The 13,728-nt window shown below is 42.0% G+C and overlaps 2 protein-coding genes across 3 annotated transcripts; both read left to right on the forward strand.

The window, feature by feature from the left end:
- The first annotated feature begins 218 nt into the window (after positions 1–218).
- LOC104966217 (uncharacterized) lies at positions 219–3,214 on the forward strand. Of its 2 annotated transcripts, XM_010795399.1 has the most exons (11): positions 219–297; positions 385–511; positions 703–1,001; positions 1,158–1,248; positions 1,339–1,455; positions 1,582–1,657; positions 1,750–2,007; positions 2,250–2,421; positions 2,591–2,739; positions 2,830–3,057; positions 3,176–3,214. In XM_010795399.1, exons 1-10 carry the CDS (start codon positions 230–232, stop codon positions 3,018–3,020), a joined length of 1,548 nt encoding a protein of 515 aa, XP_010793701.1. In that variant the 5' UTR covers positions 219–229; the 3' UTR covers positions 3,021–3,057; positions 3,176–3,214. The 2 variants fall into 2 exon arrangements, with proteins under 2 accessions (XP_010793701.1, XP_010793702.1); XM_010795400.1 differs by lacking the exon at positions 385–511 and having other exon boundaries at positions 233–297.
- Positions 3,215–7,890: 4,676 nt separating this feature from the next.
- On the forward strand, positions 7,891–13,615 carry LOC104966218 (protein LSM14 homolog A-like). Its single transcript, XM_010795401.1, has 8 exons — positions 7,891–8,208; positions 9,132–9,295; positions 10,180–10,324; positions 10,563–10,754; positions 11,258–11,338; positions 11,829–12,005; positions 13,278–13,473; positions 13,568–13,615. Exons 1-8 carry the CDS (start codon positions 8,085–8,087, stop codon positions 13,596–13,598), a joined length of 1,110 nt encoding a protein of 369 aa, XP_010793703.1. The 5' UTR covers positions 7,891–8,084; the 3' UTR covers positions 13,599–13,615.
- The last annotated feature ends 113 nt before the right edge of the window (positions 13,616–13,728 follow it).

Raw genomic sequence — 13,728 nt, forward strand, 5'->3', positions numbered from 1 at the left:
CTGAACATAAGCTTTGTAAAGGTAGATTGTATGGCAGGGCTGTTGCTTATGGCAGGCACAATTATATAATATATATCTTTTTATCCTAGCTGTCCAGGTACAGCCCAGGATGGTCAGTGTGGGGTGTCAGACAGAATCTCCACTGCCAAGTCCTGCACACAGTGATGATGAGTCATCTTCTGTAACCATGGACCACCCTGGGGATATGCCATGGAGCCCAGAGGAGGAAATGATGAGCGAGTTGTCTGACGAGGAACCATCAAAAGAGCCAATGCAGCGAACTAATGTTGATCTCAAGTAAGGCTTCTTTTAATTTTAGATGATGTGTACTGTATTACCAAATTGTGTCGGTCAGAAATAACAAGTTTTTTTATTTTTTTTCAGTGCTGCTGACAAGTTCATTGTGTGCCAAACCCAGCTGATGTCCTTGTTCACCATTTGCCCTTCCTGTTGTGGGGAAACCCAGGGTAATGTGGAGCAGCAAGAGGGAACGTATATAAAGATAAAACAAGTAAGAGGATGTGTGAATTCCACTGATGTAAAAATAAAGGTTGTATCATAACCTGTATGTAAATGTTTGTTTTATTTTCTTTTTATGTTTTATCAATTCACTGTGTCTATACTTCATTAGTTTTATGGTATAATTGATTTTTGACTGACTAAGAGTTGTACTGGCAATATTCTGCTTTTCACATCTCTTAGGTATGTGCAGCATGTGGGTATGAGCGTTTTTGGCAGAACCAGCCAATGCTGTACAGAAACATGCCAGCCTGCAACCTGTTACTAAGTGGGGCCAACCACTTTTCAGGTTGCATGGCTACCCAGACAATACGGATGTTGAAACTGTTAGGGCTTCAGTGCATCAGTGTCGGCACCTTCTTCCGCCATCAACGCCTGTACACAATCCCTACTATCGTGCAGGCCTGGCAAACTGAGCAGGCTGGGATCATCCGAGAACTGAAGGAGATGGGGGGTGGGCTAATCCTCTCTGGTGACTGCAGGTAGAACACTTCAGCTTGTATTATTGATATCAAAAAGAGGTCAAAACAATATTTAAATTACATTCATTTAGCTTTATCCAAAGCAACTTACAATAACTGCATTGCATTGTTTTTTGGGCTTTAACGTCTGAATTAAACTGTTTTTGACACTCATAGGTCAGACTCTCCTGGCCATTGTGCCAAATATGGCACCTACTCCTTGATCGAGGACAGAATAAACAAGGTTTTGGATCTTCAACTTGTCCAGGTAAGTTAACGTTATCAGTCACACAAATCAGATGTGCTTTCGTCTGATGTGACACGGTTAGTGATATGACTGCATAATGTTGTTTTACAGAGCTCAGAGGTCCCAAGCAGCACCTGGTGTGAACTAGAGGGTCTGAAACGCAGCATTGACTTCCTTAAGGAGCAACACATGCAAGTTTCAGCCCTTATTACGGACCGAAATCGCCAGGTAAAGACACACAAGAACGAACAGACATATGTACACACAAAGATTCTTGGCGCACCATATTAACAGCAAAAAATGCATTTTCTTACTAGTTAGTAAGTAATTAAGGTGTTGTGTTTCACTCTTTAGGTTGCCAAGTGGGTGCGGGAGGAGTTGTGTCCAGGAGGAACGACTCATTTCTTTGATATCTGGCATATTGGTAAAAGTATGTATCTTGATGTTGGTAGGTTTGATTAGGCTGAAATTTGTTTATAATTACATTTTCTTTTTTAACATTTTGTTTCTGTTGTGAAACAGGTCTAGGGAAAGCTTTGGATGCTGCTGCAAAGGAGAGGGAGTGTGAGGACCTGAAGCTGTGGAGGCCAGCCATCATCAATCACCTGTACTGGACTGCAGCTTCCACTCCTGATGGAGATCCAGATGTGATGGAAGCCAAGTGGCAAAGTATGGTGAATCATGTTCAGGACATCCATGAACACGGCACTCCTGCATTTCCCTGCTGTGCACATCCACCTCTGGAGGGAGAAGCAAGGGACAAGGAGTGGCTGGAACCAGGTAACGTACTTTGTACACTGTGTTGCTGAAACATCTTAGTCGTCCAAGTGCTTGTTGGTGCTTAGTTTATTTTGGTTCCAGAGCACTCCATCAATATATAACCCAAAGTGTGCTAACACATTAACAAGGCGTTATATAAATAACACCTGATAGTATCACACAATCGTGCTTTATCAGTGTAGGTAATACATGCATATGTAGACAATTCTAGTAACATCAGAACAAAATATGTGTTTGTACAGGAACAACTGCAGCCATTAAACTGGAGAGGGTGACTTTGAGAACAGCATTGGTGAAGGATGTCCGGAAGTTGTCTCCACAGCATCAGACCTATTCCCTGGAGGCATTTCACTCCCTCATCCTCCACTTTGCACCAAAGCACACTGGGTTCTCCTTCCTTGGGATGTACAGCAGGTAAATATGATGTGATGGTGAAATAATGTGTACGGCTTAGGGATGTTAATAATTAACCATTTAACGTTAACGAACAATACGAAGTTTAACCGACTAATGCTATCAGTTAAACAGTTTATTCACATATGTACAAACAACTTGTGAACTGCATAATCTGCTTTTTCTACAGGCTTCTCATGGCAGCCCTGCACTTTAACCACAATAGCAGCAGAGAGGTTGCTCGAACCAGTGATGGTGAGGTGCGTTATGCAGTTTGCTACCCAAGGTTCTGCAAAGGTGGCTGGGTAGTTCGCCCTATCAAGGAGAAGCCATCATACGGTTAGCTGTTTTACTCGGTCCCTAAATATTATTTATTGTGTGATGCATCTATAATATCACTGAATGTGATCACTTGTTTCCTTCCTTCAGCATACGCTGCAGCCCTGATGGAGTCTCTGAGAGAGGGCTACTCCAGGTCACCAGAGACTCTACGAGAGAGCAGTGCAGTCTTGTCCTCCACTGCCCCTGCCCCCCTTTCCACTTCCTGCCAGGAGATCGCCAAGGATGAGGCAGTTGGCCTTTATCTGGCACGGCATTCCCGGTTTAACACAGGAAATTAGTTGAAACCAGCAGATTCTGTGGTTCACAGTTTTCAGGGTAAGATTATTCTAAATTGACATTTGTTTATTTGTTAGATAAAACCTGGTAAGAGATTTTGATGGTGCAAAAATCAATATTAATATATAATAACAATATTTTCTTTCTCTCTTCATAGGATATGTTGGGACAGGTCCCAAAGCTTGCCGCTGTATTTACTCCCTCCATCTGACAGGAGGGAGCCTCGTTGAGCTGCGATAATAATATTAAATAAATAATTCCATATTCATAAATGAAATGATATGCAAATAAAATGTTCTTGGCTGTGGACTTGTACTCTACATAATTATGTTGAGGTCATGGTAATCTAATTCAATAAACAATAACTGCAATGAACAGATAGCATTTTCTGACTTCTAAAATGACTGGATATGGTGTAATTTGTTAAATGATTCTGTGTTGAAAAATGTATATCTTCAAAAACTGCATTGGTGTATTAGGGCGGGCCCTACTATTTTTGTTGTTGTAAATCAATCGAGAGGAGTGTTCAAATAACGTATTTTGGTGGTTATTAATGAAAATACACTATTTGTTTATTTGTGTAAATTGAAAAAATACCACTGTGGCAGCGGGGTGTGGTTTGGGCGCTGGCTGCTGGAGTGAAGGGAGTGGCTCGGCCGGAGGCCAGACAGCTGATCGGAATCAGGTAATCAGTGCAGGAAGAAAAGCATGTCGTAACCTGGTTCTGTTCTGTTATGCAGTAGGCGGGATCCTGGAAGGTCGCCAAAGGACCTGTGAAGTTTCCCACCCGGGCAACGTTTGAGACCCGCGCATGTTATTGTTTGGAGTTAATAAACGCCTGTGTTTCACCAACCTGCTCTTTCCGTCCTGATTTGAACCCTGTGTGAGCGGAGAGGCTCACAATGTATTTTTGTATTGGATGTGGATGGCAGGTTTTTAAACTTAATTTGCATATTACAACTTCCTCAAAATAAGAAATGAAATATTGCTGCATATTCAAATACATGACATTTCATTTAGCTGATGCTTTTATCCTAAGTGATTTACAATAAGTGCATTGACCCATGAAGAAACAAACTGAAAGGCAAGAATCCTGCAGCTACATTTCCTATTAACCCAACCCTAGGAAGTGCTCGTGCATTATACCAACTAGCAAACAGCCTAAGGAGTTGAAGCTGGGATCACGAGCGTATTACACTGACTCTTTGCTCTTTCCAGAAGGCTACGTCAGGTCAGGTGAAGATAAAAGAGTTTTAGTACACATTTGTTTATCTTGCAGGATTTCCTTAAGGTATAAAAACGACATGGGGATAATAGAAAGGTTAATCACAGGTTCTGATCATTCTCTCAGTTATCTGACTGAGCCGTTATTCCTGAGGTGAGATAACAGCTGCGAGCAACCACACAAACTATACTGGCAATATGTTTTTGGCCCCCAGAAGTTAAAGCCTTCTTTTTAAAGTTAGTGTACTGACATTACAAGTTGTGTTTATTATTACATTGCCTTATTTCTTGTTTTTCATTTCAGATTTGTGATATTATTGTTGTGTTATGTCACTGTTTGGTGTAAATACAATATGTTGCACGGCTCGGTTGTCACATCATGATGGCACTAACTGCTGGTGAAGTGGGGAACACATCTGTTGAGTGAGAACACTTAACGCGCGATATACACAGTTATCCCTATTTACTCATGTGCTCACTTACTGCTATTTCAAAATGTCATGTTTTCTTCCTTTTTATGATACTGATACTTACTTCTTACCATAGATGTGTGATGATTGGTTCACCAGTGTGCATTATGTTATTTTATTAATATGTGCTTTGGTTCTTATTATTCAATATGTTAGACTCTTTAATCTGAACTGTCAACTTTGCTGTAACATGGATAAATCCCCAGCTGGAGTTTTTTTTTTTTTTTTTTTATATAAAAAGGTCGCCTATCATACAGTTTTTCATCAATATATTATAGGTCTCAGATATATATACACTATATAAGTGTTTGGCTCCAAACACCGAACAGATTACTGCAGCATCCCATAGTCCCCTCTGTTTCAGCCCTGTTTCCAAAGTGCTGATTCTCTGTCTGTTACTTTAGATGAAAATAAGGAGCCCCTCCCCACGCCCCTCTGAGAGATATTTGGTTACAAAGAACTCAATGGTGCTCTAGGAGGAGATTCAGGTGATAAGGTGTGTGGGGGGGGGGTTACCTTGGTTGCTGATTGGCTAATGGTTACACAAGCCAAAACATCTTTATGACATCATAAAGTGGCCCAAATCTGATCAGCTCATTTTCAGACAGATTTTTATAGAAATGGATCAGGACAAAAAGAGAGAATCTTTCTTCCTGAAACTTTCAGATTCTCTTCACACAGAGGGGACACATGTTGATGTAGAAGAGAAATGAAGAAGTGTATTTTGCATAATAGGTGACCTTTAATACAGGTGTAAACAGCCCCTTGCTGCAAACCTTACCCTGAGGGATGGTGAACCCGGGGGGCAGCTGGATGGTGGTCTGCTGCTGAGGGGGTCTCACAATCAGCTGGGGGGCCACGATCCTCTGAGGGGCTGCGAGTCCAGGACGGGGGGGTGTAGACTGGGTTGGGGAGGGCGTTGTGGGTCTGATCATGCTCACAGTGGAGGTCACTGGTGGAGTCTGAGCACTCACACATGCAGACCCTGCTGTGGATGTAGCAGAGATCTGAGGCTGGGATACTGTTGTGGTTGTTGCTGCGGTGGTTGTAGCTGCTGCTGTAGTTATAGTAATTGTAGTTGTTGGTGGTGGTGGTGGTGTGACAACAGAGGAGTTTATTACAGAGTTAACAACACCACCAACAGGTTGACCTGACATTACAATTTTGGACTGACAATCGTCTGCTTTGGAAGTGTCTGTGAGTGTTTTGCTGTGGTTCCCCTGTGGAGCTGCTTCTGCTGGGGCACCCTGCTGCACCAAGGCCGAAACACTGGTCCCATTTTGGGCTATGCTCGCCACAATGTGACTCGGGAGTCTCTGCAGAGCGATGGTGGGAGTCCCCCGGTCCAGAGCAATAGCAGACTGTCCTGCAGGGATGTTTGCATGAGACAGGGTGAAAGTAGAAGCATTAATAGAGGATGTCACCGCCAGAGGAGCAGAGTTTGGAGTAGTTGCATCCACAGGAGGGCTCAGGTTTCCCCCGGTGTTGCTGTTCCTCCTGGTCCCTACAGCGGCGCCGTTCAAACTCTTGATCCGAGCAGAAGCGTTTCTCCTCGGTGTGTTCACGCGTTTCCCTGGGCTCACCTTACTGGAGGCGGTGCTGATGCTGCCCGGCGTCGATGCCAAAGTTGACACACCAGAAGCGGTCAGTGTTGTGATGGATGCTCCGTGTGACTGCGACCCGCCACAGGCTGCAGAAGTGGCGGTAAGATCGGTGAAGGAAGCCGTGCATCCTGCAGGGGAAGATGTTACAGTTGTATCTTTGCAGTTTGCGTCCTGGTGCATCTCGGGTTTATTATACCGCCGTCCTTGTTGTTGTTGTGCCTGAGCTGGTAGCGTTTTCCCTAAGTGATGGTTAGCGGGGGCCACGGAGCCTCCGTTTTCCTCTGCTTTCCCTCCGGGGTTGCTTTGTCCGGACAGCTGGGACTCCAAAGAGCCCACCAGGTCGCTCACAGCTTTCTCATCCACCTCTGAAAACAGCATATCTTCCAGGGGGTCGGAGGCGCCCGCCATCTCTGATCACAGATAGCTGTCTTTTTACTACAGTACGCATGCGTGTTACTATGCATTGTGGGAATGAATCTGACGTCACCATAACAGGGGGGGCATCCTGGTTGTAATTTCCATGAACGGTATTTCATATAAAACATTGTTAATTGGTAGCTGTGTTAGGAATTAATACATGTTGGTTAAAAATGGGGGTAAAACGGGCAAAAATGCACGAAGAAATGCCCCTAAAAACAGACATCGAGGGGCAAACTGTGCCTACAAGATAAATAAATAAACTATGATATCTCTAAACATGTCCCAGCTAGTATACTAAGCCTGGATATTGTAATTGTATTTTTTTATTTGTTATTTTATATTGTATTTTATCAACCACTAAAGCATTCTGTCCAAATGGGAGTCTTGTAATAAGACACCAAACATTATTTGATCTACAAATTATAATCAATAGTAGGAAATGATGTGGTTTTTCTATTTAACCATTCAGGAGTGTTTTTTTCAACTTTATTGAACCATTATTCCAATACATCAGAAAAAGGCGCAAACACGTCAGTGTTCATTACATTAACTCAACAACTGAGGGCATTATGAATAGAAGCCAGAAGAGAAAAAACGAACAAAAACAAAACACAAGTGGTCACTCAGGAATGAATGTGATTAGACATTTGTAAAATTGTTGGGCTTTTTTACTTTTGTACAATTTAATTAATTGTTTATATAATGTAATGTCATTAAGAAATCAATAAATACTGGGGAATGATTAATTCCCAATTCCTTTACACCTCCATGGGGGCTTTTCATATTCATAAGAAGAGATGGGTTGACTCCAAACAGAATTTAAACATTTGTACCAAGAATTAAAACAATATAGTAGCACAATTAAAAAAAATATGAATACAAATGCAATAAAAACAGACTGTGTATTGAACAAATATTTAATATGAAACTGTATTTTCTTATGAATTATTTATGTCATTATTATCTCCATGATGTGATTTTTTTGTACATTGGGTCAATGTGTTCTTACAAAATGGACGAAAAATCATATTCATAAAAGGAATATATAATGTTAATATATGTTCTTTAAAAAAAAATAACACTGGAAGGAAGAGGAAGTGACTTTAGAGGAATATGACGCAGCCTATTTTTTTACCCAGCATCCTCAGCGGCGGTTGAAGGAAAATGAAATCGGCCATGTCGTGGTAGAGATCTGTCCTGCATCCAGCGAGGCTTAATCACGGCTTAATTCACCTTTTTCTCATGTAATGTAGACTTAGAACCACAGCTCTGATAATTACAACATCTAAACCTCTCGTTTGACAGAAAAAAATCCAGTCAAATATCGTGAAAAACCAGATATTCCATCATGAGCGGAGGAGGAACGCCGTACATTGGGAGCAAAATTAGCTTAATCTCCAAGGCCGGGATCCGCTATGAAGGAATTTTGTACACCATTGATACGGAGAACTCGACCGTAGCTCTTGCTAAAGGTAAGTTAGGTAACCCAAGAGGTGGACTAGAGTACTTAAATGGGTTGCAAATAACTTATGAACCGGGTCAATTATGTAAAATGGGTATTGAATCCAGCGCAGTTAGCTATGCTAGTTTAGCTATCTAGCTAAGTGGTTAGCATCACTTAGCTTAGCATTGTAGCTAACTGTTAGCTTACTTAGCACTCAGCGTCCTTTGTTTACCTTGTGTTTTGGGCTAACGGTAAATATGTTGTCGTTATTACTGACGACCAAATGGTATACCGTTTAATTTAAACTACATTTTTAACTGTAAAGCATATGGTGTTTTGAGTCTAATCACGGGTTATAAGCTACGCTATATTTAAGTATTTATTCTGAACGTTTGTGAAGTGAACTCAGACGTAAAACATAGACATTAAACAAATTACACGTAATTTCTTAAGCTGGTAAAGTAGTAGCTGCTTCCTCAAAAGCCACTTAGGTGCGACTATAACTACTTTGTATTAGTGGATGCATATTCCATCACGAAAAAATAATATGGAAAATAAAGTTATAGGAGAACTCAGGCTATAGGCTAATTTAACTTCCAGAAATTTTTTCCTTGAAGAGATGAAATGACTATCATTTATTTTGAACAATTTAAATCTAAAATAAAAGCCGAATTTAAGAAATATTAAAATTGAGTCATTTGAATGAGGGCTGCAACTTTTGTAATACATATCTGAATGTTCTAAAATGATACATTTATCAGTCAAAAACTCAAGGATATTTACTTTAATTGGATATAAAACAGGACCTTTTCATATTGGTGTGACTGAAAACATTTGTTGTCGAGAATGCATGAAAAACACAAAGTTGGCCTTATAGTAAGCAGTTTTGTGGTCACCTGTTAGGGTCTACTTGTTCTCTGATGTCAATCGTCCCGTGTGTTTTCCCAACAGTGCGCTCTTTTGGCACTGAGGACCGGCCCACTGACAGGCCTATTCCTCCTCGAGATGAAGTGTTTGAGTACATCATCTTCAGAGGGAGTGACATAAAGGACCTGACAGTCTGTGAGCCGCCCAAAGCCACTAGCTCCCTGCCTCAGGACCCTGCTATAGTTCAAGTAAGTTCATCTGCATCCCTGTACATTAAACATATTCTGTATATTTGATTAAAAAGTCATAGGGAGCTTTCGGAAATGTTAAGGTCATTTAATTTGCGTTTCATGCGTTGTGCACAATGGCTTACGGTCACTACTTACTGGACATCCATTGCTACTGTTTTTAGTAGCAACGCTCTACTCACTATGACAACTTAAAATTAGTTTGGTACGTTTTTTTCTTTTTCAGAAACATGGCTGTGAAAAGCATTATGCAGCAAAACAAGCCCTACTCTGGCCCAAAACGTTTTATTTTTCCCCCTGTAACGCACCCAGACTTGTCACAGTGGGAAAGGCACAGGTGTATCTGATAACATTTAATGATGCCTCTGCTCCTGTCATTAGTCATTACAGTCTCAGTGCACCAGGGTTCTGAACTGGCTCACCTGATTATAATGCTGCCTGCACTGACTAATGTTATTGATCACGCCTGTGCTTCTAATGCCAGGACAAAACAATATAATCGTAATAAGTTAACAACAGAACCAGTCACATTGTAGCTCATAAGTTTCACTTTAAGGTGTAGAGTGACTTTGCGCATGAATATTTGCACCTACAACAGAGTTCCAAAACTAAACTGATATTATGTTGATGCAAACATTTTATTGACACTGAGGATTTAAACCCTTCCCTGTTCTTAGTTGGCTTTTTGCTGAAACCTGAGTAGCAGTGTATTATGGGTAAAATAAAACACAACCTCATAGTCAAAATGTGTTTTACAAAATCCCCTACCTTTGTACTTAGTATTTCTAATGGTTTCAATAAACGTATTTGCACGCCACTGTCTCCAACAAGCTTTTTGTTTTCTTTTTTTTTTTTTCATTCAATGTGTTTGTTTTTTTTTCTAGTCGTCGCTTGGATCCGCCAATGTTGCCCCGCCGCCCTCCTTCCAGGCCCCGGGGCCCTACGCTCCGCTCAGCAAGGCCCCTCCTGCCTCCTACAGCCAGTTTGGAGTCACCCCCCTGGCATCTCAGCCGTATGGATCTGCTGGAGGTAAGGAGTCGATCTTATTCAAAATAACTGCCTTATCTTCCTGGATTCACAGGATGCACCAGAAACTGTGAAAATGGTTCCCACGTGATAACATGACCCATTTTTTCGGGGGCGATTGCCTAATTTAAGTGACAGGCCGACAGAAGTTATTTATTTTTTAGGTAATATTTGTCTGGAATGTTTGAGAAAAATCTAAATTCCCAAATCTAAACGTTTGTACTTAATTTGTTTCCCACAGGACGCGCCAGCCCCGAAATGGACTCGTTGAAAAAACGTCCCATCCTGGAGCAGGCAGTGCAGGCCCCCCCCTCTTCTGCCCCCGCCCCCCCTGCTCCTGTGGGTCAGAGGCCTCAGCCCATTGCGGCCCCCCGACCCACCAGCAGCAGCGCAGGCATCCAGAAGCCCCCCGACCTCCTGGAGCAGAGACGCGGTAAGGACACCTGCTCGACGTCTCTGCTTCATTTCATCAAAGATTGAAGTCTGCTCAGTTTATGCGATGTTATGTTTGCGAACGATCCGATCCTTTTGAACGGCTCTTTGGTACGAACGAAGGGAACCGAGTCGTACCAAAGAGCCGTTCTTTTTATCGTTGCCTTCACGGGAACTTGTTTTCCTGAATGCAAAGTTGCCGTAGATGATGGCATAACGCGTGCTGCTTGAGTAGTAGTTTGGCTGGCCGAGAGATGCAAGTTATACATTTTCTGTGAGTAAAAGTAGGTTTCTGGCATTACAGTCAATCATTATCCTGGTGATAGCAGATAAACCTATTAACCCCGCCCCCTCTTGTGAGCGGCTCTCAGAAAGGAGCGGAGCCATAAGATCCGGCTCCCTTCAAAGAGCCGTAATTCCCATCACCATTATGCAGTGTTTGGTGTCGTGTTAATGTATACCTCGGTAAATCATTTCCTCATCACGTTTTCTTTTGCTGCTCAGCTCCTGAGGTTCAGACGGTGTCTCAGCCTGAGCATGAACACGGTGCGATGGAGAACCGAGACCCAAACAAGCGCTACAATGGTGAGTAGAGCTACAGCTTGAATGAATTTAATGCAACATTGATTCCCTCTGAAAATGGTGATTCTTTACATTTTTAATGTTGAGTTATCTATTTTATTAGTATTATATTTCCATTCCATCACCTCATGTCTGCAGAGCATTTAAAACATGTTTTTTAATGTATTTCTGCTTCTGTCTTCCAACACATTGGATGGATTAATGAGATTAAAGGGCTGGCAATCAGCTTAAAGGGGAAGAAACCTGTCCTGCATATGTCTAGACTTCAGCCAGTCACTGACGGCAGAAGAGGGACATTTTGATGACCTTACTAGTTGTTGTTTTTTAATTAATTAATTTTTTGAATGACCATTTGGGGATAATGTATTGAAATGACAGCAATTCCTACACTGCCTATTTGTAATAAACCCTGTTCTGTTAGATGAAGCTTAACCATGTCCCGATGTCTGTGACTGCACAGTTGGGTTTATTGGATGTATTTGTGGTTCCTCAGCTGGTCTGCAGTCTAACCGCCGTGGGCGCGGCAGAGGGAACCGCAGCAGAGGCCGAATGAACGTACGTCGGGACGGTGCCATGAAGTTTGAAGAAGACTTCGACTTTGAGACCGCCAACGCTCAGTTCAACAAGGATGAGATCGACAAAGAGCTGCAGAACAAACTCAAACTGAAAGGTACGGCTGCAACACGCCTGAGTACTGTCAGGGGTAAAGACAGCAAGCTGACTACAGGGTTCTTACGGTCATTGAAAACCTGGAAAAGTCATGGAAATTCAAAAATGCAAATTCCAGGTCCTGAGAAAGTTATGGAAAACAATATCTTTCCCAAAGTTTTGGAAAATTCATGGGAACTAAAGTTGCATCAAATATAATTTATATTTTATCTAATCGGCGAAATAGCAATACTATAATGATAATACATACTGTATGGTATAGTAATGAAACGTAAATTGGCATTTAACTGTCGATGTATTTTGCTGGTGAGAGATTTTAGTTGCTTTAGCGTGTAGAAGCTAGTAAGCCAACTATTGGATTTGTTTTAGATAGGCACAACATGTTTCATATGCAGACCTTATTTTCCTGTTCCATGTTAAAATAAACCATTTTCAACCATTCCACGGGTCTGTTTTTCAAGACCCGCCCCGCACCCGCGACGTCCAATACCGAACCCGCACATATTGCCAATTAGTTCCGCGACCCGACCCAAACTCGCTTATATATGAGCAGTGAAAACGTGCAATTATTAACACACGCATTGCATATTTGTCTCAAAAAGCATGGGATGTTGGTTATTTTCTGCATCTAGGATGACACCAAAAGCCTCCCAGACGTTGGATTTCGCTCTTGACGAAGAGTTATTGAAAATGCTGTATTCTCCGCTAGAGAGCTTCACCTCAGCCATTTTGAATGTGGCGCGCTCAGCAGCAGATAGATGCGCTGCAGAGGTTATGATTATGCTCGGTCCCGCGGGGGAGAGATCTGAGGATTTAAACATTAAACTAAATTATTATTATTTTAATATATTTTATATGCAACACCCGCGACCCGACCCGCATCATCTTTGTTTTACCCAGAACCGAACCCGGAAAAAAGCGTACCACCTGCAAATCACTTTTTTTGCGGGTCACCCGTTATGCAGGACTCTGAATAACACTTAACTCTTTTGGTCTAAAACACAGATTCACTGATCGGGACAACATGCATCACTCCAAATGTTTGAGGGAATAACACAAGAAATATGGCATTTATGAATATGTGCTTAACCTAAGATGATAACCTCTTAGCAACCAGAAGTAAATCTACAGTACAAATACATGATTAGATGTAAAACCTTGATATACTTTAAGGTTTGAGATGTTTTATGTAAGTGCTTATAGCAATACATCTCCAATAATCAGTTTCTTTAGTCGTCTTTCAAGCCGTTTCTAACTAACTCTTCTCCAACAGATGACAAGATTGAGAAGTCTCTGAATGGAGAGGAAGCTGCAGAGTCAGCAGAACATCCGGCCAGCGAGGGCACCACCACCACCACCACCGCCGCCAGCACCACCACCACCACCAACGAAGATGACGAGGCTACGTCCAACACTTACTACGACAAGACCAAGTCCTTCTTCGATAACCTGGGTGCTGACGATTTAAGGTACCTCAACATGTCCTCGCACTCTAACACCTTTTATCCAGAAAAGTCTGTATGTTGTTCTGATGAAATATCTTTGTTTCTCTCTCTCTTTCAGTAAAGGGGGTGATCGAGGCTTCTCAAGGTGAGTCACATGGTTTCATAGACAAAATAAAACTTATTATTTTCCTCCTCTTGGAGAAATTCAGCTTAGCCGCGTTCACACCGCAGTACTTTTCCCACTTTAGTTCCGATATAGTTCCGACTGCCAAGGCACAC

This window comes from Notothenia coriiceps, unplaced genomic scaffold, assembly GCF_000735185.1.
Source record: "Notothenia coriiceps isolate Sejong01 unplaced genomic scaffold, NC01 NC01_scaffold00037246, whole genome shotgun sequence".
Classification (NCBI taxonomy): Eukaryota; Metazoa; Chordata; class Actinopteri; order Perciformes; family Nototheniidae; genus Notothenia; species Notothenia coriiceps.

Bases quoted from the DNA above. Each gene is read 5' to 3' on its own strand.
- LOC104966217 (XM_010795399.1), top strand. From the start codon at position 230: ATGATGAGCGAGTTGTCTGACGAGGAACCATCAAAAGAGCCAATGCAG. The intron at 1,456-1,581 runs GTAAAGACACAC...TTCACTCTTTAG, and splicing joins TTACGGACCGAAATCGCCAG to GTTGCCAAGTGGGTGCGGGA. The intron at 2,740-2,829 runs GTTAGCTGTTTT...TCCTTCCTTCAG, and splicing joins CAAGGAGAAGCCATCATACG to CATACGCTGCAGCCCTGATG.
- LOC104966218 (XM_010795401.1), top strand. From the start codon at position 8,085: ATGAGCGGAGGAGGAACGCCGTACATTGGGAGCAAAATTAGCTTAATC. The intron at 10,325-10,562 runs GTAAGGAGTCGA...TGTTTCCCACAG, and splicing joins GCCGTATGGATCTGCTGGAG to GACGCGCCAGCCCCGAAATG. The intron at 13,474-13,567 runs GTACCTCAACAT...TCTCTCTTTCAG, and splicing joins CTGGGTGCTGACGATTTAAG to TAAAGGGGGTGATCGAGGCT.